Source organism: Cnephaeus nilssonii (assembly GCF_951640355.1).
Source record: "Cnephaeus nilssonii genome assembly, chromosome: 12".
Lineage (NCBI taxonomy): Eukaryota > Metazoa > Chordata > Mammalia > Chiroptera > Vespertilionidae > Cnephaeus > Cnephaeus nilssonii.
This window is the reverse complement of record NC_137083.1, coordinates 77,576,003-77,602,526: the sequence shown is the minus strand read 5'-3', so window position 1 is coordinate 77,602,526 and position 26,524 is coordinate 77,576,003. Positions and strand designations below refer to the sequence as shown.

Here is a 26,524-nt window from a genome sequence, read left to right as displayed (position 1 = left end):
CGGCTCCTTATCTTACCCGGCTTTCATTTATTCATGAACACCATTCCTTTTTCCAAAAGAGATTTATGCATACTTAATCAGATGCTTCCTTGCACTGCAGCAGCTTAGTGGGCTCATATATTTCTTTCTGTCTCCTCGGCCCATCCCATTCTCCCTTATCCTAAGCACGGATTCTGTGTCTCATGCCTTTTAAAAAGAATTATGTTGTTATTGATTTTAGAGAGAGAAAGGGAGAGGGATAGAGAGACAGAAACATCAGTGAGAGAGAAACACCAACCGGCTGCCTCGTGCATGGCCCCAACTGTGGATCGAGCCCACAACGTGCATGTATGTGCCCTGACCGGGAATCGAACTGGTGACCTCTTAGTTCATGGGTCAACGCTCAATCACTGAGCCACGCCAGCCGAGCTCATGCCTTTTTATATCCCCTCCAAACAGGTCAGTGTGCACTGAGTACCTAGTAAATACTTAGGGTCCTATTGGTTATTTCAAAGCAAAAATACTCTGAAAATCCCCTTTGCTGTTTCTTAGTAAAAAAAATAAACATCTCTAGCAGGAAGGAACCTCCTTATACCGCCTCCTCCATGGTAGAGGTTGAAGAGAAAGGATTCCCTCTGTCACTCCCCATGAATCCGGGGCACCGCCAGCCCCTCGGGTGCCGTGGTAACCCCAGCTTCTCTTTCTCAGCGAGGGGCCGAGACCACCACCTGGACCATAACCACACAGGCATCTGGCCAGCCGGGCAGCATTTCCCGCTGGGCCTGGATCGGCTGCAGCCCCACCCGGCAGGAAGGCAGCCTTCTCGCGGGGGACTTCCACCAGCCACCAGGCAGGACCCTGCCAGGCGTCATTGGAATGTTCACTTGGTGCCGCAGGATCTCGGCTACACGTAGCTGTCACGGTTCCCAGGGGAAGGAGTAGGGGAGCCGGAGTGGCCACAGCGAAGGCCCACTGTGTGCTGAGCACTTCAGGCTGTGGGGTTCCCTGCACGCAGCCCCAGGGGGTCCCCCAGCTGCTGCTCTCCTAGAGGCCGTCCTCAGTCCTCATGCCGGCTCCTCGCAGGCGGCTCTCCCCAGCACGAGGCGCATCTGGTCCCTCCGACCCGACCCGGACGTGACGGACCACCTGCCCACTGCACTGCCTCTCAGCCGAGACTCGCAGAGGGCAGGGCCCGCGCCTTCGTCTGTGGCACAAAGAGGCTGTGGCAGGTGAGCCGGAGGAGGGGCTGAGCCGGCAGGCGGCAGCCAGTGGGACCAGAGGCCTGGGGAGCGCAGGCTGCCCCTGCCTGGGCGCCGGGCGGCGGCTCCGTCCCTTCCCAGCGGAGGCCTGGTCGGCTCCGGGACAAGCGATGGGCTGGCTCCTTCTTCACTTTCCTCCAGGCTGCCCTGCCCTCCCTTCCTTCCCAGCTGTGTTCCTGTCACCTGGCTTGACCGACCCGAGAGGGAGCTTTGCCCAGCCCTGCCCTCCCCTGGCTCTCTAACCTTTTTTGAAAGTTTGACGATGACAGATGGCAGGTTGGGGGAGGGACTTCTCGTGACCTTTCGTAACTGGTGACGGCCGTCAGGGGACCCAGGCCTGCAGAGCTGACAACTGCGCCGTGCAGGAGGCCTAGCTTTGTCCCCTCGAGCCCCCACTTTTCCACCTGCTCCAGGCCACCAGAGCAGCCGCTTGCTATGTCTGTGATGAGGTCCCTCTGTGTCAGGCTGCGCCAGAGCCTGGCTGGGGGCCCCGCGCTCACCCGACACTACAGGTTGCCACACGTGGCGGTGAGAGGTCCAGACGGGCTGTGGTTTTCTCTGAGAGCATCGTTAGCCGTGGCTGAGGCTCAGAGCCACACTCTGACGGGGAAAGACAGGAGCAGGGAAGGAGGAGGCCTCTGAAGAGCTGGGGGCGGGGGTATACACGGAGTGGGGTCCACTTTTTCCACCAGATGAACCGCAGATGGTTCCTGCTGAGATGAGCATTGGGCAGGGCAGTGGCTGCTGTTCCCACCTGTGTACTTGGGACTGGAGCCACCCAGGGCGGAACGTGCAGGTGTGCAGGCCGGTGCCCTCCACGCTGGGCCAGGGGCCAGGCCAGCGCCGGCCGTACAGCCTCTGCCCGGCCCCCATGACCAGGTGCGGCTTTCTGCTTTGGGAGCTGAGGTTCCCTGCTACCTGGTGGAGGCAGCCACGCAGGAGTTCACTGATGGCTGCACGGAGGCCGGATTAGAAGGGAGCAGCCCTCGTGGGCAATAGGCCTGGGAGGTTGTTGTTAAACTCCCTGCAGAGTACGTGGAAAGGGGGCGGGGCTGTGCCCCACCAAGGCGTGCTCAGCCCCTGGCACAGCGTCCGGCTCCAGCCAGCACTCAGGAGCCCGGCGAGCTCACGGGAACGAATCCACAGCTGGCGTGTCCCCGGCGCCTCTGCGAGGGCCTGTCCCCTCACAGGAATTCATGCGGAGGCGGTGGCCGCAGCCTCCCGGGGGAGCTGGTAGGTGTTTGCTCGGTGGCGTTGGTGAGGAAAGGAAGGCTGCAGAGTGAAGGTGCAGGTGACCGAGGGTGATGCTGGCTCACGTCAGGGAGCAGGCTGAGCCGAGACGCGGAGAGCAGGTGACTCTGCTTTCATTTACACAACACCAGGTCGTCGGGCTGTGCCCAGCCGCAGGCGCGGCGCCCGGGATCACACCCCCGTTATGTCACCGCGCAGCCTCACCGGTGTCATGTAAATGTCACATTACCCTTGGCAAGCCTCTCAGATAGCACGTCGGAAACTTGGCTTCGGGAAGGCAAGGAATGTGTGACACCTCCCGGACTCCCTCCCGCCGGAGGCCTGGTGACCCGAGCAGCCTCCTGTGACCGCGGCCCGGCATCCCACGCACGCCCCGAGCCCGGAAGAAGGGCCAGGCCGTGGCACCGGCTGAGAAGGATGGGTTCTGGCCAAGAGGGACAGAGGGTGTCCCCGGGAGTGTGAGTGGCGGGTGCACCAAACCCCTGGCTCCTTGTTCCAGGCTGTGGGAGCCGGGCCGGCTGCAGGGAGGCGTGGGAGGAGGAACAGCGAGCAGAGCGGGAGGGAATTGTGAAAGGAAGCTCTTTGTCGTCCAGCCATACGATGGCGTATTGTTCAGCCTTAAAAGGGAATGAATCTGACACATGCTACAGTGTGGATGGACCTTGAGGGCATTAGGCCAAGTGAAATAAGACCGACACCAAAGGACAGACACTGTGACTCCACTTCTGTGAGGTCCCCGGCTCGTCAGATGCCAGAGGCTGGACTGCTGGGTGCCAGGGGCTGGGGCGGGGAACCGGGAGCTTCGGTTTGGAGAGATGAAACGTTCTGGGAACGACGGTGGTGATGGCTGCACCACAGTGTGGGTGTCTGTAATGCCGCTGAGTTGTGCACTTAAAAAGGTTAAGATGGTCAAATGTATGTTCTGTGCGGCTTTCTGCTCTGGGGGCTGAGGTTCCCTGCTGCCTGGTGGAGGCAGCCACGCAGGAGTTCAAAGCACCAAATAAAACACCATACATTGCCCCGGTGTTTTGAAAATAGAGAGAGCACTGCCCGTGCCATGGCATCGACCCCTCCCCTGGCCTGGCCTGGCTTCCCGGACGAAACGGGCGAAGGAGCCCCAGGGCGGGAGCCGGGGCAGAAGGCGGGCCTTCCCTCCTCAGAAGCCACTTGCGGGGCCTCACCCTTGCACCTTTGCTCTGGAACCCCCGGGTGCCCCGGGCCTCTGCCCTGCCTCTGGGCAGCTGAACGTAGGGGGGGAGGGGCTCTCTGTGTGCTCAGACCTACGCCAGGCCCCATGGAAGGCTCACTGACGGGCCCAAGGCCATGGGTCGGGTGAGTCTGTCTGCAGGGCCTCCCTGCCCACTCTGCAGGGACCTTCTTCCCTTTCCCCGGCCTGACTTTTGAGCTCCCGGCAAATCTCTCCCTTTCCTCGAGGTGGGAGGCACAGGCTGCCTGTCCTCAGGGCGGGAGAGCGGGGCCTGAGCCTCAGGCCCGCAGAGCCAAGACCTCACTCCTGTTCCCTGCTCAGCAGTGCTGGCTCCCGGGGCTCCTGAGATGACCTTTGGGCCCGAGGGCGGGGATGCCAGTTGCTATTTTTATTAAGAAGGTCTAGGGCCCAGAGCGAGGAGTCCAGGCCCAGCCCCTCCGTGCTCAAGGCCCAGGGAACATGGCACCAGGCTGGTTGGCCCCGGCCACACAGACAGCCCAGACTCGTCTTAGAGCAGTTTGAAAAGTCAGGTTTGTTGGCACAGAGTTTATAGACAGTAAAATTCACCCATGTCAGCATCTGTTTTGACAAACATTCATCATCGCCCCAAAATGTAATTCCTTCATGCTCTTTCATAGTCAGCCCCCGGCAACCTATGACTTTCCTGTCCCCTGACATTTGCTTTTCTCAGAATGTCATGTAAATGGACAAATACCGCACAGGGTCTGGCTTCTTGCACTCAGCACAAAGCCTTTGAGATTCTTCACCCGGGTTGTTGCATCTGAGGTTCTTTCCTCGTCATTACTGAGCAGCTCCCTCCTGGACAGACGCACCCGTTTGCTTATTAACTCACCAGCCCACGGACATTGGGGCCACGTCCAGTTTGGTGCCAACTATTAACGAAGCCACTATAAACATTTGCATCAGGCTTTTCTGGGAAGATAAGTTTCCTTTCTCCAATGAGTGGCATTGCCAGGTAATGTATGTTTAACTTCAGAGGAAACAGTAAAATTATTTCCCAAACCTGCTGTTCCATTTTGCATTTTCATCGGCAGTGTGTGAGAGTTTCTGCTGCTCTGCATCCTCGCCGGCACTTGGTATTGTCAGTTTTTAACATTTTAGCTGGCCTGACAGGTGGGTCGTGGTGTCTCACTGTGGTTTTAATTTGCATTTCCCTCACTAACATGTGGAGCGTCTTCTAATGTGCTTGCCATCGGCACACCCTCTTTGGCGAAATATCCATTTCATCTTCTGTCCACTTGTTTTATTGAATTACTTGTTCTCTCGTTACTGAGTCTTGAAAATTGCTGATATGTTCTGGAGATGAGTCCTTCATCACATATGCGTTTTGCAGCTATTTTCTCCCTGTCACTTTTCATTTTCTTAGCAGTATCTTTTGAAGACCTTAAGTTTTAAGTTTTGATGAAATCCGATTTTTCAATTTGTGCTTCTGTGAACAGTGCTTGTTGAGCACTCCGTTGAACAAAGCGTGTGCCTCATACGCTCGGCGGCGGAGCATTGGTGGGGAGTGTGTGCCTGGCACCTGCGTGCTGGGCCGGCCGGTGAGGCTCGGTGCCGCCGTGCTCACGGAGGAGACGGGACAGGAACACAGAAGTGGCTGCAGCATGCTGTAACTTCATAGCACTGCATGTGCCAGGCGCAGACAGCGGGAATAATTAGCTGTAGAAACCGGAGCAGGCTTTATGAAAGATGGAGTTAGCCAAGGGTAAATGCCGAAGGTGTGGGGTGAATCAGAGGCAAATAGGAGGAAGCCCGCTCTCCTGCGCACAGCATTCCGAGGGTGTTGCTCATACTCCGTTCCAGAAACCCAGGGAGGGAGCCCAGAGGGAACATTAAACTCCGCGGAGGCGGGGGGTGCTAACTACGTACTGCTGAGTCCGCCCCCCCCCCCCCCCCCCGTGCTTCTCCCAGTGATGGCCTCCTCCATGCCACAGCAGGGGAACGGCTGCTGGGACCAGCCTGCAGCCCGGTGGCCAAGGGGATTCGGGCGACAACAGTGTGCCACGCGGGGGACAGGGTTACCAAAGAGCCTGGTGAGGTATTTGGGAGGGGGCGGGGCTCTTCAAACCCTAAAATTATGCTAATGGGGGCTGTCTTCTCCCTGCACATAAAACAGCTCAGGCAGTGGAGGTCACTGTAGGTCAGACGCTGAAGTAAGGGATTCTGAGCTCCCCAGAAAGACGACTCCATCCCCATTTTCTTCTGGCAGAGTTGTCACCTCTCCCAAAGCACAAGGAAGCGCCCAGGTATGAGGCCGTCATCTTGCATTTTCCTCCAGGAGGTGAGTGAGGAGAGCAGCCCCGTGCACACCGGCGCCCGCCGGGGCAGAGGCCCAGCTGGGCGCCTTCCTGGCCCCGGGCCGCCCTGGCATCGCCCGCACCCCGTCCCGTCTCCCCAGCACCTCACACCCAGAGGCGGGTGATGTCAGGTGATGTGTTGAGTCAACAGACCCACAGGAGAGCCCTGGTCGGAGGCCCGTGGCAGCTGGCTGCAGCTGGCACCTGGAAGGGAATGCCCGGGCCTGGCTGCCAGCCACCACCTGGCCTGCAGGGCCCCAGCTCCGCTCCTCCTGTTCCCAGAGTGGAGGTGTGGAAACGGAGCTCCCAGGGCCCCATGCCAGCAGGACGGGATCTGAGGGTCAGAGACCCGCACACTGGAAAGGGCCCAGGACACAGCGGGGAGCCCGTGGCTCAGCCCTCCCTGGAGGTGGCAGGCGCCATCGTCCAGGTTCCCAGGGGCTCAAGTCGCCCACATCGCGGGAAGCATAGAAAACACTCACGGCGTGACTTCACATCTTAGGAAGCGCTCCCGGACCGCCTGTGAGCCAGGTCCCGGTGCGGCGTGCCCCCTGCCTTCTCTCGGTCAGCACGTGGGTCTCCCCGTTACAGGCTCCCTGCTCTCCTCTTCTCCGCGTGGACACAGCTGCTGGGGAAGCCGGCTCGGTGTGCGTCTGCAGCCTGTGGGAATTAGCACTGTGAGGAGGTTTGGAGACCCTTGGAACTCAGATTCTTAAAACCTTGGCTTTTGGGGAGTTGGAACTGCCCTGAGGTTATTTCAGAGAAAGAGAGAGAGAGAGAGAGAGAGAGAAGTTTGTGTGTCCACACATCATTCATTGATCTCACCAGGTTACCAAAGGGTCTTGGGACCCACAGACATTGAAGGGTCACATCGTTCCCAGTTTCTGGGGAATTCCCCAGTGGCTAGAATAATATGCAGGTGATGGGCGCCCAGGAATTCCAAGAGGCGCTGAGGCAGAGCCGCGTCGGAGGGGGCCAGCACGAGATCCCCAATCTTGACCCTGTCGCATCTCAGCAGGTTAATCACAGGTACCCTCAAACCAGACCTGCGATGGCATGACAGCGATGCCTGTGTGCACTAGACAGGCTGGCTCTGCAGGAACAATCTGCCTGAACGACGCTGTGTTAAACCGGCATCGCGGGGACACCGGGCTCGGAAGCCTTGCTCGAACTTGCATAGAAACCTGGTCCTGACCTAAGCGCGTAGATGAGCAGGGCAGGGCCCTGGGGTGGGGGGGCGTCTGCCCAAAATATTCTGGACTCACCTGTGGGCAGCTCGACAAACCTTCCCCAGCCCACCGGGCACCTTGGCATCAGCCCAAGAGTCTGGAACTCTGCCCTCCTAGTGGATTCGTGTGCTGCCCGTGTCCTCGTGGGAGATGAGTCACCACACTGGCCCTAGTCGCCTGAACTCCTCCTCCTCCCCTCCCAGACCCAGCATGCCGGGTCGTGGCCGTCCACTCCCCTCACCCGGTGCCGCCTGCGGCCAGCGGGACATGCCTGCTGGGGGAGAGGAACCTAGGTCAGGCCAGCGAGGGCCCCGAGGCCCCCCTCCCCCGTGACTTCAGGCACCTGCTTCCCCCGGGGTGCCCCCAGCCACACTCATGGCTGTGGAGGTGGGTCTGAGACGCCTCCTGGCACAGGGTCACCCAGGCCCTGGTCTCGCTGTTGCTCTTGGGCCTGACACGTCACCTCTCGGGGGCTGCAAGTCTTTCACTGTAACGTGGGGTCATGGGTGTTTGTCCACGAAGGTCACTCACGGATCGGGACTCCTTGGTGGGGCCGCCTGATTCTGCCCCGTTCAGCACATTCACCTGGGCGGCGCCAGATGACACCTGTTGCTTTTGTGATCCCACAAAGAGCATCGTGACCAGAGGGGCTGGCCTGACAATTTCCCCTTCACTGGAGAACCCTAAGCACATGGTTTTTCAGAAATGGTTTTATGTGAGAAATGGATTGTTCTGGAATCTCTCACAAAGCAACCGAGGGTTGCCCTGCTGGTGTGGCTAAGTGGTTGGAGCATCGTCCCATGCACCGAAAGGCCTCGGGTTCCATTCCCAGTCAGGGCACGTGCCAGGCTGTGGGTTCAATCCCCAGGCGGAGCGCGTGTAGAAGGCAACCAGTCACTGTTTCACTCTCACATCTCTCTCTCTCTCTCTCTCTCTCTCTCTCTCTCTCTCCCCCCCCCCCATTCCTATCTCTCTAAAAATCAATTTTTTAAAAATATATTTTATTGACTTTTTACAGAGAGGAAGGGAGAGGGATAGAGAGTTAGAAACATTGATGAGAGAGAAACATCGATCAGCTGCCTCCTGCACACCCCCTACTGGGTATGTGCCCACAACCAAGGTACATGCCCTTGACCGGAATCAAACCTGGGACCCTTGAGTCCACAGGCCGACACTCTATCCACTGAGCCAAACCGGTTAGGGCTAAAATTCAATTTAAAAAAAAATTATTTTTAAAAAGAAGCGACTGAAGGCTTTTTCTCTCCTCCCTTCCCCAAGGATTGTCTCTGAGCTTCAACATGCAAAGCCACGGGTGCTCCTATCTCCAGCTCTAGTGAGGAACAAGGGTCACAATGGGGTCCCTGAAGCAGAGCCCAGGACCCCAGATAGGCATGAGGAGGGCTCTTCCGAAGACCAGGGTCGCCCACAGGCTGGGTCCCCACTGCAGGGACTGATGAAAAATGAGCCTGCGAGGTCTGTTTGCGTCCTTGCGCAGACCCGTCTGCGTGCCAGAGCCAACCATGAAAGGCTGGACACAAAAAGCCCATAAAAATGGTGTTTTTCCTGGATTCCTTCCAGAAGACGAAGGCCTTAGGAAATGTCCTAAGAGAAGTTTGGTTTGTTTGCTTTTATAGCCTTTTTCACCCACGCATTTCCATAATGCTGTGACTCCCAAGGTGACTCCCACATTCCCCAGCATAGTTTGAATAGTTTGAATCGTGAAAGCTTGTAGAGCAGATTGTTCAAAAGAGTTCATAAGCAGAACTTGTAGCCCAGAAACCTTACTCCATTCAATACGTGAATTGAGAGTAAGCTCTGGTACAGCCGTTGCCAATACTGATGGATTGTAACACCATCTAGACCATCCTGAGTCAGGAAACAGGAGACTCCACCCCTGAGAGTGAGGGGGCCCTCGTGGGGTAGGGTGGGGGGAGGGGGGGCAGCAGGACAATATCTTTCCAGAGATGGGCAATCTTTTGGGAACAAAGTCTCCAGGCAGCAGGGACTTGTGGCGACTTTGTGAACCCTGGTGTCCATGGACCAGGCCTCACACAGGGAGGAGCAGCGGCTAGCCAGGCACAGGGAAAGCTGGGACAGAAGGTTACAGACTGAAACGGCAAATTACTCCTTGAGAAAAGGCATCCTCAGCAAAACAGTGTGTGGTGGGCAGTTCCATCGTGTTTCTGGTATTACCCGGGGTTTTCTTTCCGGCAAAAGATATATATACTAGAGGCCCGGTGCACTAAATTCGTGCATGGGTAGGGTCCCTAGGCCTGGCCAGCGATCAGGGCCGATCAGAGCCTTCTGGCTGCCGGCCGGGGCCTTCCTTCATTCCGCGCCCTGATGGTCAGTACATGTCATAGCGAGCGATCGAACTTCCGGTCTCCTGGTCGAACTCCCAAGGGGACAATTTGCATATTAATCTTTTATATATATAGATATATAATTTATTGGGATGACTTTGGTCAACATGAACATATAGGTTTCAGGTGTGGGTTTCTATGTTGCAAAGTCTGTATATTGCACCGTGTGTCCACCACCCAGAGTCAATTCTTCTACTGTCTTCTTATATTAGGACCCCTTCTCCCCACACCCCCTTCCCTCTGGCAACCACCATACTGCTGTTTGCATTCACACATTTCAGTTTTATATCCCACATGTGAGTGAAATCATGTGGTTCTTAGCTTTTTCTGACTGACTTATTTCACTTAGCATAATATTCTCAAGGTCTATCCATGCTGTTACAAGTGGCACTATTTCATCCCTTCTTATGGCTGAGTAGTATTCCATCGTGTTTATGTACCACATCTTCTTTATCCAGTCCTCTATCGGGGGATGCTTTGGTTGTTTCCATGTCTTGGCCACCATGCATAATGCAGCCATGAACATAGGGGTGCATATATCTCTGCGAATACATGACTTTGAGGTTTTAGAGTGTATACCCAGGAGAGGAATTGCTGGGTCATATGGTAGCTCCATTCTCAATTGTTTGAGGAATCGCCAGACTGCTTTCCACAGTGGCTGTACCAGTCTGCATTCCCACGAGCCTCTCCAACACTTGTTATTGCTTATCTTGTTGATAATGGCCACTCTAACTGGTGTGAGGTGGTAGCTCATTGTAGTTTTGGTTTGCATTTCTCTGATTGCCAGTGAGGTTAAACATCTTTTCATGTATCTATTGGCTGTTGGTATGTCTTCTTGGGAGAGGTGTATTTTCATGTCCTCTGCCCACTTTTTGATTGTGCTGTTTGTTTGGTGTTAAGTTTTATGAGTTCTTTATATGTTTTGGAAATTAAACCTTCGTTGGAGCTACTGCTTGCAAATATCATCTCCCATTTGGTCAGCTGCCTGTTTTGTTGTCAGTTTCTTTTGCTGTGCAGAAGCTTTTCAGTTTGATGTAGTCCCATTCATTTATTTTTGTCTTTACTTCCCTTGCCTTTGGGGTCAAGTTCATAAAATGTTCTCTAGACCAAGGTCCATAAGTTTGGTACATATATTTTCTTCTATGTAACTTATTGTTTTGGATCTTATATTGAGGTCTTTGATCCATTTTGAGTTAATTTTTGCACATGGGGGCAAACTGTAATCCAGTTTCATTCATTTGCATGTGGCTTTCCAGTTTTCCCAGCACCATTTATTGAAGAGACTAACTTTACTCCATTGTGTGTTTCTGGCTCCTTTGTCGAAAATTATCTGTCCATATACATGTGGTTTTATAGCTGGGCTCTCTATTCTGTTCCATGGATCTGAGTATCTGTTTCTCTGCCAATACCATGCTGTTTTGATTATCGTAGCTCTGTAGTATAATTTGAAGTCAGGTAGTGTGATACCTCCAGCTTCGCTCTTTTTTCTCAGCATTGCTTTGGGTATTTGGGGTCTTCTGTGGTTCCATACAAATCTGATGATTTCTCATTCTATTTCTTTAAAAAATGACATTGGGATTTTGATGGGGATTGCATTAAATCTGTATATTGCTTTGGGTAATATGGCCATTTTAACTATAGGTCTCTCTTTGCCACGTGGCTCCTTGGCAGCAGGGCCTCTGCCCCTCCTTGGCTGTGCGCTTTTGTTTGACCCACCCTGCCTGTGCCACCATCCCCTCTGACCCTTGTCACCCTTCCTCCAAAGTTAGGAACAGCACAAGCCCCCTTGTGTCCTTGACCAGCAGTTGTTTTTAAAACTGCATATAGGCAAACCCCTCATTCACTGTAAACTGAAAAGGTGCTTTCTCAACCCGTGCCTCTTGGAACAATGGTTTGCAAGGGCATTTTGAAATCAGAAACAAAATGAACTTTTCCTTCTTTCTTGTTGTTTTAGACCATGTGCATGAACAAGGCTGGCACTGCCCAACCAGGTGTAGGGAGAGGAGGAATGTGTGTTTGTGCACACCACAGGGCCATCTGGTCTACCTGGTTCATGTCACCAAGGCCAGGGGTTGGTGAAACCTCAGGCCACTGCTCACATTCCTCCAGCCACTCCCTCTTCTCCCTGCTGCACCCTCCCCCTTCTCTCCAGACGCAACTCATGCCAGCACAGCCTGGCCCTGTGAAATCACCGCTCCTGGCTCCCTGGTGTCTGGGGCCACTTGCCTGGTGTCTTGTGTGGCTGCCAGGAGCTGGTTCTGTTCCCTCACTGAGCCCATTCACTTGCCCTGGCTGCTGCCCATGAAGAATCAAAGGCATTGTCCCTCTCAGAGGCGACAGCCGTCCTGAACAACGTCTTAAAGAACCAGAAGAGGGAGGGAAAGGCTTCTCAGGAGAACACAACGGGGAACCTGTCCGTCCTTCGGGGCCCATCGGAAAGGCCCCTGATTGGGGAGATCTGCTTCCTTTGCCTGGAGAGGCCTCCCCGTGTCCCTGGGAGCTTTCCCGCCCGCCAGCCTGAACGCGAGGTCCTGACTCCACACGCTGAATCCTTTAGCCAGGATTAAACAGGATAATCTGAAGTCAGGTAGCGATTAAAGACTGGGGGTAAGGCTCCGCTCTTCGCTGAGCGCCTCCTGCCTGGGCTACCTGCACTTGACTCTCGATGCTTATTGTGGACTTGGGTTTGGACTTTGTTTTTGTCCCATTTTCCCCAACCACATCATAATGTGGGACTGATTCATCATAACATGCTCCCCACTCAACGCCTGTGCTTGCTGATCAGACACGGGTAGAAATAAATTGCTCTACTTGAAAGTAATGGGGGCCCTGGCTGGGTGGCTCAGTTGGTTGCAGCGTTGTTCTGGACACCAAAAGATTGTAGTTTCAGTTCCCAGTCAGGGCACATACCTAGGTTGTGGGTTTGATCCCCGGTCCGGGTACATGTGGGAAACAACCGATCGTCGATGTTTCTCTCTCCCTTCCTCTCTCTCTAAGATAAATAAAAACAGTCCTAGCCGGTTTGGCTCAGTGGATAGAGCGTCGGCCTGCAGACCGAAGGGTCCCGGTTTCAATTCCGGTCAAGGATACATACCTCAGTTGCAGGTTCCTCCCTGGCCTGGGTCCTTGTCAGGGGTCGTGCAGGAGGCAACCAATCAGTGTGTTTCTCTCACATCAATGTTTCTCTGTCTTTCCCTCTCTCTTCCACTCTCTCTAAAAATCAATGGAAAAATATCCTTGGGTGAGGATTTAAAAAATAATAATAATAAAATAAAATAAAGAAATAAGTATCCTCCGGTAAGGATTTTTTTTAAAAAGTAATGGGGGGTTATGTCTGCAGTTCCCTATTTTCCTCTTTGTTTGTGAATTATTACACCAATATTTTTTTAAAAAATTTAGCTATATCATTTTTGCCAGCCCCACAGCCCTTTTATAAGACAGCTACACACACACACACACACTGGTAGACAGCCTGAGTGTGGGTGAAGTCTCCTGTCGGTTGGCCGTGTCTACCTTCCTGGCTGATGCTGGAGAGAAGCACCCCGGGGGAAGCCCATTCCTGCCAGCCCAGGCCACCCCTGGTGGGAAGCCCACCCCCTCCTCCCTGCACCCATCATACACCCAAGGGTGGTGTGAAGTCTGTGTGCTTCCTCTGGGCGACATCTGTGTTTGATCCTGGCTAAAGGATTTAGCATGGGGAGTCAGGACACTCGAGTTCAGGTGTGACCTCTGCCATTTACCCCCTAAAGTTTAGGGCCTAAACGACCAGGATAAGTAACCTCTCCAGCCACCCGTTTCCTCATCCGAAAAGTGGGTTTAACCTGCCACCCCTCCCCTGCAGCGTGGCTTCGAGGAGCCCATGGTGTGAGAGCACTTGGCAAACAGCAAGGCATTCCGCGAAAAGGCTGTTATTGCCGGACGCTACCCGTCTGAGGCTGTTCCAGGTAGTGGCGACGAGGGGGCGTAGTTTGGGTTCCGGAAGGTTCTTCCCCTGTACCCTAAACACCACACTCCTGATTCACACGTCGTTTTACTTGTCCCCTCCCTCACAACCCCCCTTCCCCTGCTGCCACAAAGGTCACCTGCTCTGGGAAGGGAGCAGAGAGGAGGCAGGATGGCCAGGGGGTCAGGGAAGCATCTTTTGAGCTCGGAAAGGTTTCCGTGAGAGACGTTCTGAGGGCAGCGAGGAATCCTTCTGTCCCACCTGGAACAGCTTGTTCCCACCCCCGAGGAAACCCCGCTTTACTTCTCCGCAGCCGGCGTCCAGCCAGGTTCCGTCAGGGCTGCGCTCTTAGCGTCCAGCTTCTCTGTGGTCCTCGGGATCCTGGCTGCACCGCCTGGGGTGGCTGCTCACGAGGGGACCCAGAGGAGGAGCCTCTGGGGGTGGGGCGGCAAGCCGCTGAGCCCAGGTCTCTTTAACTGTTTGCACTTGAGATGCTGACGTTCTGCCCGCTAGGAATGGTCCCTGCAGGATGCTATGCGGGGGAGGCCTGTCACGGAGCAGGAGGGAGCCAGTCGTGGGAGCACGCGCTCTGCGGACAGGGAGCCAGGGAGCCCGGACCCTGCCCTCTGAGCCCTTCGTCTCATCCGGAGACAGACCTGCGCGGAGCAGGGGCAGCTGGGGCCTGCTTACCTCCCGCGTCAGCCAGCCTCTTGCTCAGAAGCAGAACGGTGGCCTGGAAACAAGAAATTTTCTGAACAGATACCATAAAAGTTGAAAAGTAGGAAAGGGCATGCGACAGAAGTCTCTCCTGCCAGCGCTCCTGTGTCTGGTGACAGCGTTCCCAGATCCTTCCAGAGACACTCTGGGCGCATGCAGACAGGCAGTGTGTGTGTGTGTGTGTGTGTGTGTCTGTGTGTGTCTGTGTGTGTGTGTGTGTGTGTCTGTGTGTGTGTGTGCACGCACGCACATGCGCTTCCCTTTTTGGAAACTAGAAATGGTACCGTTCTATACAGACGGCTGTGCAGTGTGCTTTTTTCACTCCCCACTCTCGCAGAGATGAGAAGACTGAGGGGCTTGCACGCCCGGTCCAAACGCGCGGCTGTGGTGTGGATGAGCGAGGCTTGGTTTAGCTCTCCCTGCGGACAGGCTTCCCCGTCTCCGTGCTCTCCCAAGCGCCGTGCTCACGAACGGCCCCACGTGCCGTTTGGCAAGCCCACAGCTCTGTCTGCAGACGGTCACAGAAGCGGAATCGAGAGGAATGGCGTGCATCTTGCCAAAATGCCTCCGCAGAGCTGCCGATTTCCTCTGGGCCCGGGTCATTCCTTCACGGGTGGTTTGAGCCAGAAAGTGAGGTCACTGGCCCGGTGGAGGGCTGATTCGGATTGTGCCCTAAGTTAGGACAGATCTGGGTGCTTTTCGCCATCACCAAGTAGTGCCAGAGATCACTGGGCCAGGCCCCCCTGAACATGAAGAACCAAGGCCCCCAGAGGGCTCTGCCCTCGGGGCTCCTGCAGGCTGTTAGGATGTAGTTACCCCTAAACTGCCAGCATCCCAGCCTGCTCTGTTCTGCCCCTCCGTCGGGTCTCCAGCCCCGCCCCTTCCAGAATGCCGAGCAGGCCCCCAGGAAAGCCTGTGTCCAGTGGTGACTTGTCATTCCTTGGCTTGTGGATCCCTCACTCCAGGGTCTGGCTCTGTCACCCCGCCGCCTTCTCCTCGGCTGTGGGGCTCTGGGTCCTCTCTTCTTACAAGTAGTCGCCTTGGGTTAAGAAGCCACCCTCCTCCAATCTGATCTCACCTCTGAGCCGGGGCTGGCATCTGCATAGGAGCGTGAACCATAACATTTTCTGCTGGATGTGGCGCTGGGAACTAGCCCATCCTGGCGTCACCGACAGCAGCCAGGCTGGTGCCCCCGTGAGGACTCGCCACCCCCACACCCTCCCCCCCCCCCCCCCCCCCGGCAGCCGGGAGCCTGAGGCCAGGGAGGTGCGCAGGCCCCACAGACACCAGCACAGCTGTGCCTTCTGGTCCCCAGACACCGCTCTGGCAGCCCGGCCACGCGCTGAGCCGGGGCTGCCATCTGCATTCCTCGCCCTTCTCTGGGCGTCTCTGGGGAGTGTTGGTGCCACGACGCCGGGCCTGGCCAGAGGAGGGCTGGGCCCGGGCCAGGTGCCTCCCGTGTCGTCCTGCCTGCTGGACGCCGGTCTCCCCTGAGGAGCTGCCAAGCCATCAGCTTCTTCCTGCTCTTGGTCCTCACTCTCCCCCCTCCCACCTCCCACCTCCCGCCTCCCGCCTCCCGCCTCACCTCAAGGCAGCCCTGGCTTCTCAAGACCTTTGGGGGCCAACTTCTGTTTCCAGAGCATTCGGGGCTTCGCGTGGGAGGCCTTTCGTGTCGGAAGTTCAGAGACCTGCAGACTCGTGTGTGGAGCGTCCAGTGTCCCGCTGCGCCCCGCGGCCAGCCTGGGCTTGGGGTGGAGGCTCCCCCGGGTGTGACCTCGCGGCATGGGGCTCCCGGGAAAGGCACTCTCCTTTCACTGGTTACTTCCGAAACGGCCACCCTGGAATGCAGCCCCACACTCTCCGGGCCCAGAGGGAGAGGAGACTGGGACTAAGCCTGAGCCTCCCCCTCCCTCCTGTCGTTGCCCTGGGTGCCAGCCTTTACCCAGGCCTCTCCCCGCCCAGGGCAGGGCCTGGGACAGGAGCGCACGTCCTGCACGTTTGGTGTCGGAGCTGGATACCTCCGGACGGCGAGCCCCCCACAGGTGGAGCTTCTGGGGACTTCCAGAGAGGGAGGCTCTCAGGCCGAGGTCAGGAGTGGATGAGGCAACGCCCGATGGAGGCCCTGTGGGGAGTGAGGACGGGAGCATGAGAGGGGACACCGTGTGCCCAGGGGCTGGGCACGGGCGTCTGGAGCGTGGCACGGAGTAGCACGGCGAAGGAGACGCGGCTGTGGCTTCGCGGCCGACCTGTCCTGACCAGTTCTAGGTCAGAAGCAGCAGTGGGTAGCCTTGGCCGTGTCCGGGGCATCTTTGCTTTTACTCACATGATTTAAATAGTTTGACTAACACATTTAAAATAAAATTTTCATTCAGTTACCTAGGAGATGTGAGAGACCAGACCCAAATCCCGATGGTTTCTCTTGAAAACAAGTCAGTATCAGGAAGCATTCTTGCGTGTTCGTGTCCTGGACTTAACCCAGCAGGCGTGGGCTCTCCCGGTGCTGGAGGCCGGACTCCGAGACCCGGGGCCAGCAGGGCGCCCTCCTCGGAGACGCTGGGTCGAATCCTTCCTGGCCTCTCCCGGCTTCTGGCGGCTTGTCCTTCCTTGGCTTGTGGATCCCTCACTCCGGGGTCTGCCTCTGTCACCCCGCCGCCTTCTCCTCGGCTGTGGGGCTCTGGGTCCTCTCTTCTTACAAGGACAGTAGTCGCCTTGGGTTAAGGACCCACCCTCCTCCAGTCTGATCTCACCTTACCTGATGACATCTGCAAAGACGCTATTTCCAAGTAAGGTCACATTCGCAGGGACTGGGAGTTAGGGCGTCAGCCTATCTCTTTAGGGGACACAGTTCAGTCCAGAACACTGATCTTACGCAGCGTCAGCTCCATATCGTGACGACCCCCTGCCTGAGCCCCCGGGGCTGCACCGGCCCCATTCGAGTGGACAGCCTTACTCCTGGCCCGGTCACAGCCCCCGCCTCCCCGCCCGCTTCCTCCTGGCTCCTGGCCCTAACCCGTGGCTCTGCAAGGCCCTTTCCCCGTGCCGCCTCCTCCCTGAAGTCCCCTCCAGCACCCTCGTCGTGCATTCTCACCTGCGGACTCGGGGGCACGTTCATGCTGTACGTTTTGACAGACCAGCTTGTCCCGTCTGGTCCTTAGCGTATGTTGGCATTGACGAATACCGGTGACTTCCCACATCTTACCTCAGGCCGCTTGGTTCCTCGCCGTGTGCCTGGCCACCTGCTCCGGAGGGAGGACAGGGCTCCAGCGGGATTTGACTAAATGGGAGAAGACAGCATCCGATGTGTGTCCGTGAGAAAACTTTCACCCAGGCAACTGCTGGCCCGGCCGAGCACCCTGAGGCCGGGGGCCGCCACGGCTCAGGCTGGATGGCGCGGATCCCTTAAGGGATGAGCCAGCGGTTTGTGGAGGCTGCTCCCAGAATTCAGTTTAACCTTCTCACTCTTGCCTCTTGAGATCTGGGCTCTTGGAAGTGGAGGAGCTCGCTCTGCTCCCCCCGCACCCGCACCCCCAAGACCTCTAACAGCTCCGTGTGGTTCCCTCCCCAGCTTCCGGCCTCTCCTCCTCGCCATCGACGCCCACCCAAGTGACCAAGCAGCACTCCTTCCCCCTCGAGTCCTATAAGCAGGAGCCTGAGCGACTGGAAAACCGCATCTATGCCTCGTCCTCCCCTGCGGACACGGGCCAGCGCTTCTGCCTGGCCTCCCACAGCCCGGCCCGGCCTCCGGCAGCGTCCCCCGCTCACCACGCTCCCTCCAGAACCGTAAGTCGGGGCGCGACCTGCCTGGGAGGCAGGGCCAGGCTGGGGGTGCTCCCCTGAAGCTGGGGCTGCGGCTCGGGCAGCGGCGGGGTATTTGTCAGGAATCACAGGCTGCGGGGAAAGGTGGGCGGGCCCAGTGGGCAGGTGCAAGGCCCGTGACAAGTGGTAACACCTGGAACATACCCAGAACCAGCTCTTTGTCCCGCCGCTTCTTTTTAAAAAAAAAGTTTTGTTTGCATTTAGCTTGAGTGGGAGACTGACGTGACAAGTTACAGGCCAAGCAAAAAGCAAACAAACACACAGCTTTTTTAAAATGGGAATTTGCTTCTAGAGTTTTCTGATGTCCAGTGTGCCGCCGTCGTCGGAGTGGGCAGCACGCTGAGGGGGAGCCGGCCTGGTGGAGGGGAGCAGCTGCCCCTGCTCCTTCCGAGGAGGTCGGCGAGGCTTCACGGAGGAGCCCCTGCACCCCTCTCGCCTGCCTGGTCCGCGTTCCGTACGCAGATGCTCTGTATTAGGTCTGTGCTCAGCAAGGACGTAGGACCTACCACTAAGCTCGGTCTGTGCAGACACAGCTCTGGTTCAGTTGTTTTCCTTTCCTGGGGCTGGTGGGACCTAGAGGCACAAGCTGGGGGCCTGATAGCAACAGGAGGCCTGCTCGGCTCTGGACGCTGCCGGTCTGGCATCGAGGTGTTGGCGGGACGAGCCCTCCGAGGTCTCTGGGGCTCACGGTCTCTCCAGCTCCTGTGGCCCCAGGCTTTTCTCGGTTGGCAGCAGCATCACTCCACCCTCTGCCTCCCTCCCACGTGGCTTCTTCCCTCCTTGTCTGTCTGTGTCCGGATTTTCCTCTTCTTATAAGGACACCAGTCATATTGGACCAGGGCCCAGCCTGACCCAGTATGACCTCATCTTAACTTGATGACATCTCAAAGACCTGACTTCCAAATACAGTCACGGTCACAGGTATTGGAGGTTAGGACTTCAACATGGCTTGGGGCGGGGGGGGGGAGGGGGGCACGCCCATCCAGAACAGTTATCTATGGGAGAAAGGAGATGTGCTGTCGTGCAGAGGACATCCTGTGACTCTCCTTGTCCCTCCGTGGCTGTTTTATTAGCTCTGTGCTCTGCCGGGAATTGTGTGTTTAAAGTGCGGAGGGAAAAGGTGAGCTATTGCTCCCGCCTTCTAGGGCTGCAGCCTTACGGGGCAGAATGAGGCTGGGGAGAGGTTAGGTAAACGCAGAAGTAAGTTGGTGGGTAAGTAGTGAAGCAAACAGTCCAGTCGTCCCTGCAGGAGGGGAAATCGCATCTGCCCAGGGCAGTGGAGGCTCGCAGGCAGAGGTAGCCACTGAGCTGGGCCTGGGTCACTGGTCGGGTTTCAGTAAGGGGACAGGTAGAGAGTCTTGTAGGGAAAAAGTGAGCCACGACGTGGAGTAGGAATGAGTGCGACGTGTAGTAGAGAGCTCTCATTTCATCATTTATTTTCTCAGCACATTCTTATGAAGCACCTGGGATGTGCCGGAAACAGTGCTAGGAGAGGGCGACGGGAGACAAGGTGAGCCACCTCACAAGGCGGGGACAGAGTCTGTTCTGTTCACTTGATTAACAACACAGTGTACATTGGAGGGATCCGAGAGACAGCTAATCACTCAGTGGCCAAAAGGAGCTTTTGTCCATTTGGGAGGTTCAGACAGGTAAGTGGGTGCAGTAGAACGGACAGAACTCGTGTAGTTGTTATGGGAGGAGAGCCCTGGCCCAGAGTCCGTGAGTGGAGGAGCCAACGGCAGCGGCAGGATGTGACTGTTCCTTCCGCAGCGGGGAGCAGTAATCAGCCTTGCGTGTTAGGGTGATCCCCCCGGGGCTGGGCGTGGAATTAGATTGGATTTGTGTGGCACGGGAGCTCAGGTGAGATGCAGCGGGAAATGGGGCAGGTCCAGTGGCGGCTGAAGGTGGGAAGACGTGGACCAGAGTTGGAAGGAAAGAGCTGTTTAAGAGGCTGCATTGAAAGGGATTTGGAAGGTGGTTATTGGTTAGCTGCAGAGGAAAGAGCGCCGAATCAAAGGAGGATCCCTAAGGTCTTACCTTGGGAAACTGGGTGGATGTCTTGCATTTTCTGGTGTAGGGAACAGAACAGGATGAGGAGTGGGCTGTCTGTGTGAATATGTGATGTGCATGTCTGTACACATGTTTGTGTGTATGTGTGTGTGTGTAGGTGGTGGCGGTACAATAAGGTATCTGGGACACTCAAGAGGAGGTGTTCAAAGAGCAATTGGCTGTGTGCATCTAGAGCTAATTATTTTTTAAAATATATTTTTATTGATTTCAGAGAGGCAGGGAGAGAGAGAGATACAAACATCAATGATGAGAGAGAATCATTGATCGGCTGCCTCCTGCACGCCCCCCACTGGGGATCAAGCCCGCAACCCAGGCATGTGCCCCTGACTGGAACCAAACCTGGGACCCTTCAGTCCACAGGCCGACGCCCTATTCACTGAGCCACACCAGCCAGGGCTGGAGCTAATTATTAACATTTGAACATCATCAGAGCAGTGGTCGTTTATGCTGTCATAGTAGATGAAATAATACAGAGGAATGTGTGGCAGGGGAGAAGAAAGCCAGGAAAACATGTACATTCAAGGGACAAAGGACAAGGATTCTGAGTTGCTGGGAAAGCAGGCAGAGAGCAGGCAAACACAGCATCCTGAAGCAAGAGGAGTGCGTTTCCTTGTGCTTCGAGCCTGTGGAGGGTGTGCTGGGGCCCTCCAACGCAGCAGAGCCCTGACACTGACTGAGAGACCTGGTCAGAGCCCCGCACCAGCCGGCTGGACCGCCCACGAATTCCTTACCCGTAGAAACCACGGACGGCGCTAATGAGCCCGCTAGAGCTGCCACACAGAATACCACAGCCTGGGTGTTTACTGCTCCCAGTCCTGGAGGCTGGCAGTCCAAGACCAAGGTGCTGGTGGGGTTGGTTTCTCCTGCGGCCTCTCTCCTGGGCTGCGGCCTCTCGTCGCTTGTATCCTCACTCACACAATCCTCTCTCACACAATTCCCTGGTGTCTCTTCCTCCTCCCATAAGGACACCAGTCTTATTGGCTGAGGGCCCCACCCTCATGACCTTATTTAACCTTAGTAACGTCTTCAGAGGCCCTGTCTCCAAATATAGTTACATTGGGGGTTGCGGCTTCAACATATAAATTTGGGGGGAGGACACAATTTAGCCCATAACAGATTATAAATTATTGTTGTTATCTTAAGCCACTGAGTATGGAGTGATTTGTTATGTATCAAAAAAATAACTAACACTTGCCTTGGCTGGTGTGGCTCAGTTGGTCAGAGTGTCGTCCCATACACCAAAAGGTGGCTGATTTGATTCCCAGTCAGGGCACATACCCAGGTTTCGGACTTAATCCCTGGTTGGGGTGCATGCAGGAGGCAGCCGATCAATGTTTCTTTCTCTCTGTCTCTCTCTCTCTCTCTCTGTCTCTCTCTGTCTCCCTCTCCCTCCCTCCTTTCCCCTCTCTAAGATCAATTAAAAATAATAATAACTAGCACTTGTTTCATCATGTATGTGGGGAGGTGATGTAACTCAATGAATTCATGAACTTTGGTTTTTTTCTTAAACCTGACTCTTTCCACTGAATCCATCTCCAAGATTCCTACTTTGCCCAGGATGACTATTTGGATGGAAATCACTAACCAATTTTTTGAGATTGTTACTTGGAATAATTTCCTTTTTTTAAAATAGGGAAGCACTTTAAAAATCTAAAACTATTTCAAATCACTTGACATTAAGGAGTAAATGCACGGCTTTGTTTTTATATTCCTGTCTCACCATTTTAAATATCAAGTTACAACCTAATAAGGCCCGGTGTTAAAGCTATCTGCCCAGAAATGGCAAAGTAACAGTCCCATACTCTGTTGCTCACAACAGATTAGATATTTTAAAAATAGTTTGGGGGGGGGGGTTCACATTGGGTCCAGGAGTGGGAGCGGCAGGGGCTGGTGATCGTGACAGCCGGGCGTAGACAGTGCTGCCTGCGTGGTGAAGAGACAGGCAGAGGCGCTGCTCTCCTCGCTGTCAAGCCGAGGAATTATAACTGGCATCCTCCCTGGTTCCTGCGCTGTCAGAGGCGTGACTCAGGGATCGGGAAGAAGACAGAGCCCAAATCAGAGAGGCGTCCTTGGCTCAGAGCTTGGCCCGTTTGAGCAGGGGCCTGGGTCTTTATGGTTCTTGTCTATTCTGTTCCCTGGGGTAGATGAGCTTCAAGGAAAGGATGTTGGATCTTTCTGCCTCGAGATTTTATTATTTTTTGTTAATCCTCACCTGAGGATATTTTTCTCCATTGATTTTAGAGAGAGTGTAAGAAAGAGGGGGGGAGTGAGGGGGGAGAGAGAGAAAAAATTAATGTGAAAGAGACACATCAATTGGTTGCCTCCTACATGCACCCCGACCAGGGCCAGGGATTGAACCTGCAACCTAGGTACATGCCCTTGACTGGGAATCGAACCTGTGACCCTTCAGTGCACAGGCCGACACTCTAACCACTGAGCAACAGCGGTCAGGGCTCAAGATTTTTTCTTAACTTGATAAATGCCCTCCCAGGAAGTCATTCGTTCAACAGTTTCCCAAGATCCGGTCGTGTGCCCAGCACTGTACTGGGCTCTGGGTACTCAGTGAGAGTTGAGATAATACCACCCCCAGGAGACTCCCAGCAGGAGGGAAGGCCTGCAGGATCAGGACCCTGGAGGGGTCAAGGGGCACCTCCCACCTCATCGCTTCCAGGTCACAGCCTAACAGATGGGGCATGTGCTTCTAAAGATCTGTAGGTCCCAGGGCCATGCGCTTGGCATTGCTGGGATAACAGGGACACAAATGTGGGTAAAAATGTCCCATTTCCAGTGCTGAGTCATTTGCTGTCTTGGTCGATGGAGCCAACACGTTTTGTGGTTGAATCTGCCATGAGAACAGAGGCCACGTCGGGGTTCATCTAGACGATTCCACCTGGAGGAGCAGCCCTGCCTCACCTGGGAGAGGCAGAGGTGAAAACGCGGGTGTCGCTAGCGCGGGGGCGGCACCGGAGTTGATCCGGGTCATCTACAAGAGCACCTCTCCTGGGAGGAGACCCACCGTGGTTACCCTTCCTCTCACTGGGGCTGGCGGTGTGAAAGCCGACACTGAATGTGTACGAGGCCGCACGTCTCTGTTCCAGAAGCTGATCGTGACTTTGATAAGCTGGGGCCGAGGCCAGCTTGCAGAGCCACTGAGTGAGTGTGGGATGACAGTGTGGACGGAGAATGCGGACAGCTTTATCAAGACGTTTGGTGTGAAGAGGAGCTGGGAGTCGGGCTGTAGCAGAGGGGGTCCAGGGACATTTCTCTTAAAAGATGGGCGGGGTGTGCGCTGATGAAAGGACTTACAAGGTCCTGAACCTTTGACCCCCCTCCACCCACACCTCCATCCCAGAGAGATAGTGCTTACCTCTGAGGACTGTGGTGAGGATCAAACAAGATAATCTGTGTGAAGTTACCCAAAGGCTCCATAGCTAGCAACACGAATGTCAAGGTTAGAATCAAGGGGATTGAGCTCCAAGATCCATGTTCTTGGCATGGTTCCCAACCACCGCTAGATAAGCCTGAGCGTCTCGGCCTCTCCAGCGCACACGTATCCCCAGTTCAGGGGTTGGCACGCTCGGGCCTGTGGGTCAGAATGGCTCACCGTCTGTGATTGGGATTAAAGTGTTACTGATACACGGACACACTCGTCCATTTTTGCACCCTCTCTGACCGCTTTCCTGCTCCAACAGCACAGGTGAGTGTTTGCAACAGCGACGGGATGGCCTGCAAATCCAAAAATACTTACTACCTGGCCTTTTTTTCAGAAAAAAATTGCCAGCCCCTGACTCATCGGTGACATCCAATGAGTTGATAGGCTATCCCGTGCGAAGTGGCAGAGTGAGACGGGTCCCCAGAGAGGCAGGAGACAAGCAGCAGAGCTGAGCCCACTGAAGACGTGGAGCAGGGCCCACGGGAAACCACAGCGAAGCAGTCAGCAGTCCTGTCCCCGAGAGGCCCAGGGGTCGCACTGGCCGGAGAGCTGGCCAAACGGTAACTGGTCCCGAAGAGTGAGGACCGGAGGCTGCGTATTGTCCCCACACTCAGAGCTTTATCAAGTCACACCGTCTGCTCTCCGCTGGACTGGAGGAACTCAGAGCAACGTACGTCTACGGTGGTTAGGCCTTCTTCCCCTTCACCCTCTTGAGTGCGGAGGGGATGCCATTAGACATAAGCCCAGGGAGGAGCATCACAGGCGTCCCCCGGCCTGCCCAGGCGACGGCCGAGGAGAGAGTTGGTCAGACTGGCCTTTTCATAGAGCCATCAGTCCAGAGGCAGCCAGTGGTTGGAATTCATGGGGGAAAGACGAAGCGAGAAGCCTAGTAAAGAAAATCCACACGGGTCCCCTGAGGGAGGACAGAGGGATGAACCAAGGCCGCAGAGGGGAGGTCCAGCGGAAGGGGATCCTGGGGAGTGTGTGTAAGAGATAAAACAGGCTGAATCTCAGCCCTGGGCCATGTGGGAGGAGTCCAGGTGACTCTCCAGTTTCTGGTGAGAAAGGATGGATGGCAGTGTCCTTACATTAGGAAGGGGGTGTAGTCTGGAGACGAATGACAAGTTCTATCTTGGGCACACTTTCTTTGATTCTTTTGGGACATTAGGGACCTCAGGGGCCTGGATATGTAAGCCTGGAGTAGAGAAGCAGAGAGTAGAAAAAATTATGCTCTTGGTCCATGTTATTTTTTATATTAATTTGAGAGAGACAGACAGACATCGGTTTGTTGTTCCACTTTTTTACGCATTCCTTGGTGGTTTCTTGTATGTGCTCTAACCAGGGATCAAACCTACAACCTTGATGTCAGGATGATGCTCTAACCAACTGTGCTACCGGGCCAGGTCCTCTTTGTCCATTTTATTTGCCATATATTAAGGCAAAGAAGTCAAGACTCTGAGCACCTTTCCCCATGTCATTGCGGGCGCGGGGAAGGAAAAAGTATGGTTTCCCTAACAAGGACACCTCTGCACCAACACAGTTGTGTGAACATGCTTGGGGGGGAGGGGGCTGACCACGGGATGGGAAGTCATTGTACCCACTCACGCATTTCAGTCAGGCTTGTCTTGATTTGCATTTAGATGGAAATTCTTTCATCTCCGAAACAGGACTGCCCTCACTCACAGCCATTAGAAAAGCATTAACTTGAGCTCGTGCAGTATCGTTGGTACAACAGCGACACAAAACATAAAAGCAGTATTAACAGCATTCCCTTAACGACTCGGTAGGACACAGCAGTTGAGACGGTGGAAAAGTTTAGAACAAGGCTGCTGGGTGTCTGTCTGAGAGTGGCGTGCATAACCTGTTAATGAGTGACTGCCCGAATCCCCCGGTGCCCGGGGAGCCTGTTTCAAGGGGCTGTGGGGGTTACATGCTTTTCCCACTATTTTGGAGGCTTGGCATGGAACCCAAAGCCAACGTTATTTTGGATCCTGCGTAAGAATGGCATCTGGCCACTTGAGCATGGTTACAGAAGAGGTGTGTTTACTCAGGAAAGGGGATTTGAAGCAGGTGGCTCTCAGGAACTACACAGAGGTCACTCTCACACGATTGCTGGGCCTCTGCCCATTAAAAGACCATTGCTGGTAACGTGTTCATTCACGCGTTGGTAAGCCTATTCAGTTATCTTGGTTTAGCCTGATTAAGTCGCTCCATTTATCTTCTTTGCATTTGATTTTAAAAATTAGATTCATCTGGAGAATTATTTGATCATCTCCCGTAAAAATAGCATTTCTCCAAGACGAAAGCATCCTGGAAATGGGTTACACAACAATGTGAATGTGCTCACTTTTGTTGATCTGTGCACTGAATGGCCAAGAAGGTAACTGAACCCTGGCCGGCGGCTCCGTTAGTTGGAGCATCGTCCCCCGCACCAAAGGCGGCAGATTCGATTCCCGGTCAGGGCACATACCCAGGTTGTGTGTTCAACCCCTGGTCCATCGGAGGCAAACGATGGATGTTTCTCTCTCACATCTATGTTTCTCTTTCTCACCCCCTTCTCCCTTCCTCTCTCTAAAACCAATGAAATAAAATAATGGAGAGCCTTTAAAAAAAAAACCATCTTGTAACAATATGTTCCTCACTGATGTGTTTGGGACAATCCTATTTTATAGTGTTTCTGTGTGTGTTATCAACCTAATACTGACTTAAATCAGGTACATTTGATGGCAAATAATTTATGAAAATATCATTTTGAGTCTTAAAATGATCTTCAGTGGATTTGGAGAAGGCAGAGGACCACAGAGTTTATGGAGCAAATGTACCCACCATTCTTTGAATATAGTTTATTACTCTTTCTTTACAAACAAAAACAAGCACTCAGCACATTGATTTCCTACAGCACATGCAGGTTCTTTGACTTCCCTACACGGTGCAGCTGG

General features: G+C 54.8%; 1 protein-coding gene across 10 annotated transcripts in view; it reads left to right on the top strand.

The window, feature by feature from the left end:
- PRKAG2 (protein kinase AMP-activated non-catalytic subunit gamma 2) overlaps positions 1 to 26,524 on the top strand; it is a 217,531-nt gene that overhangs the window by 116,392 nt on the left and 74,615 nt on the right. For all 10 annotated transcript variants that reach the window (XR_013814324.1, XM_079786666.1, XM_079786667.1 and 7 more), the window contains one exon: positions 17,832 to 18,046. Coding sequence is in view for 8 of the 10 variants with exons in the window: in XM_079786666.1 (XP_079642792.1) it covers positions 17,832 to 18,046 (215 nt within the window). In the remaining 2 variants the exon portion in view is untranslated. The remainder of the gene's footprint in view (positions 1 to 17,831; positions 18,047 to 26,524) is intronic.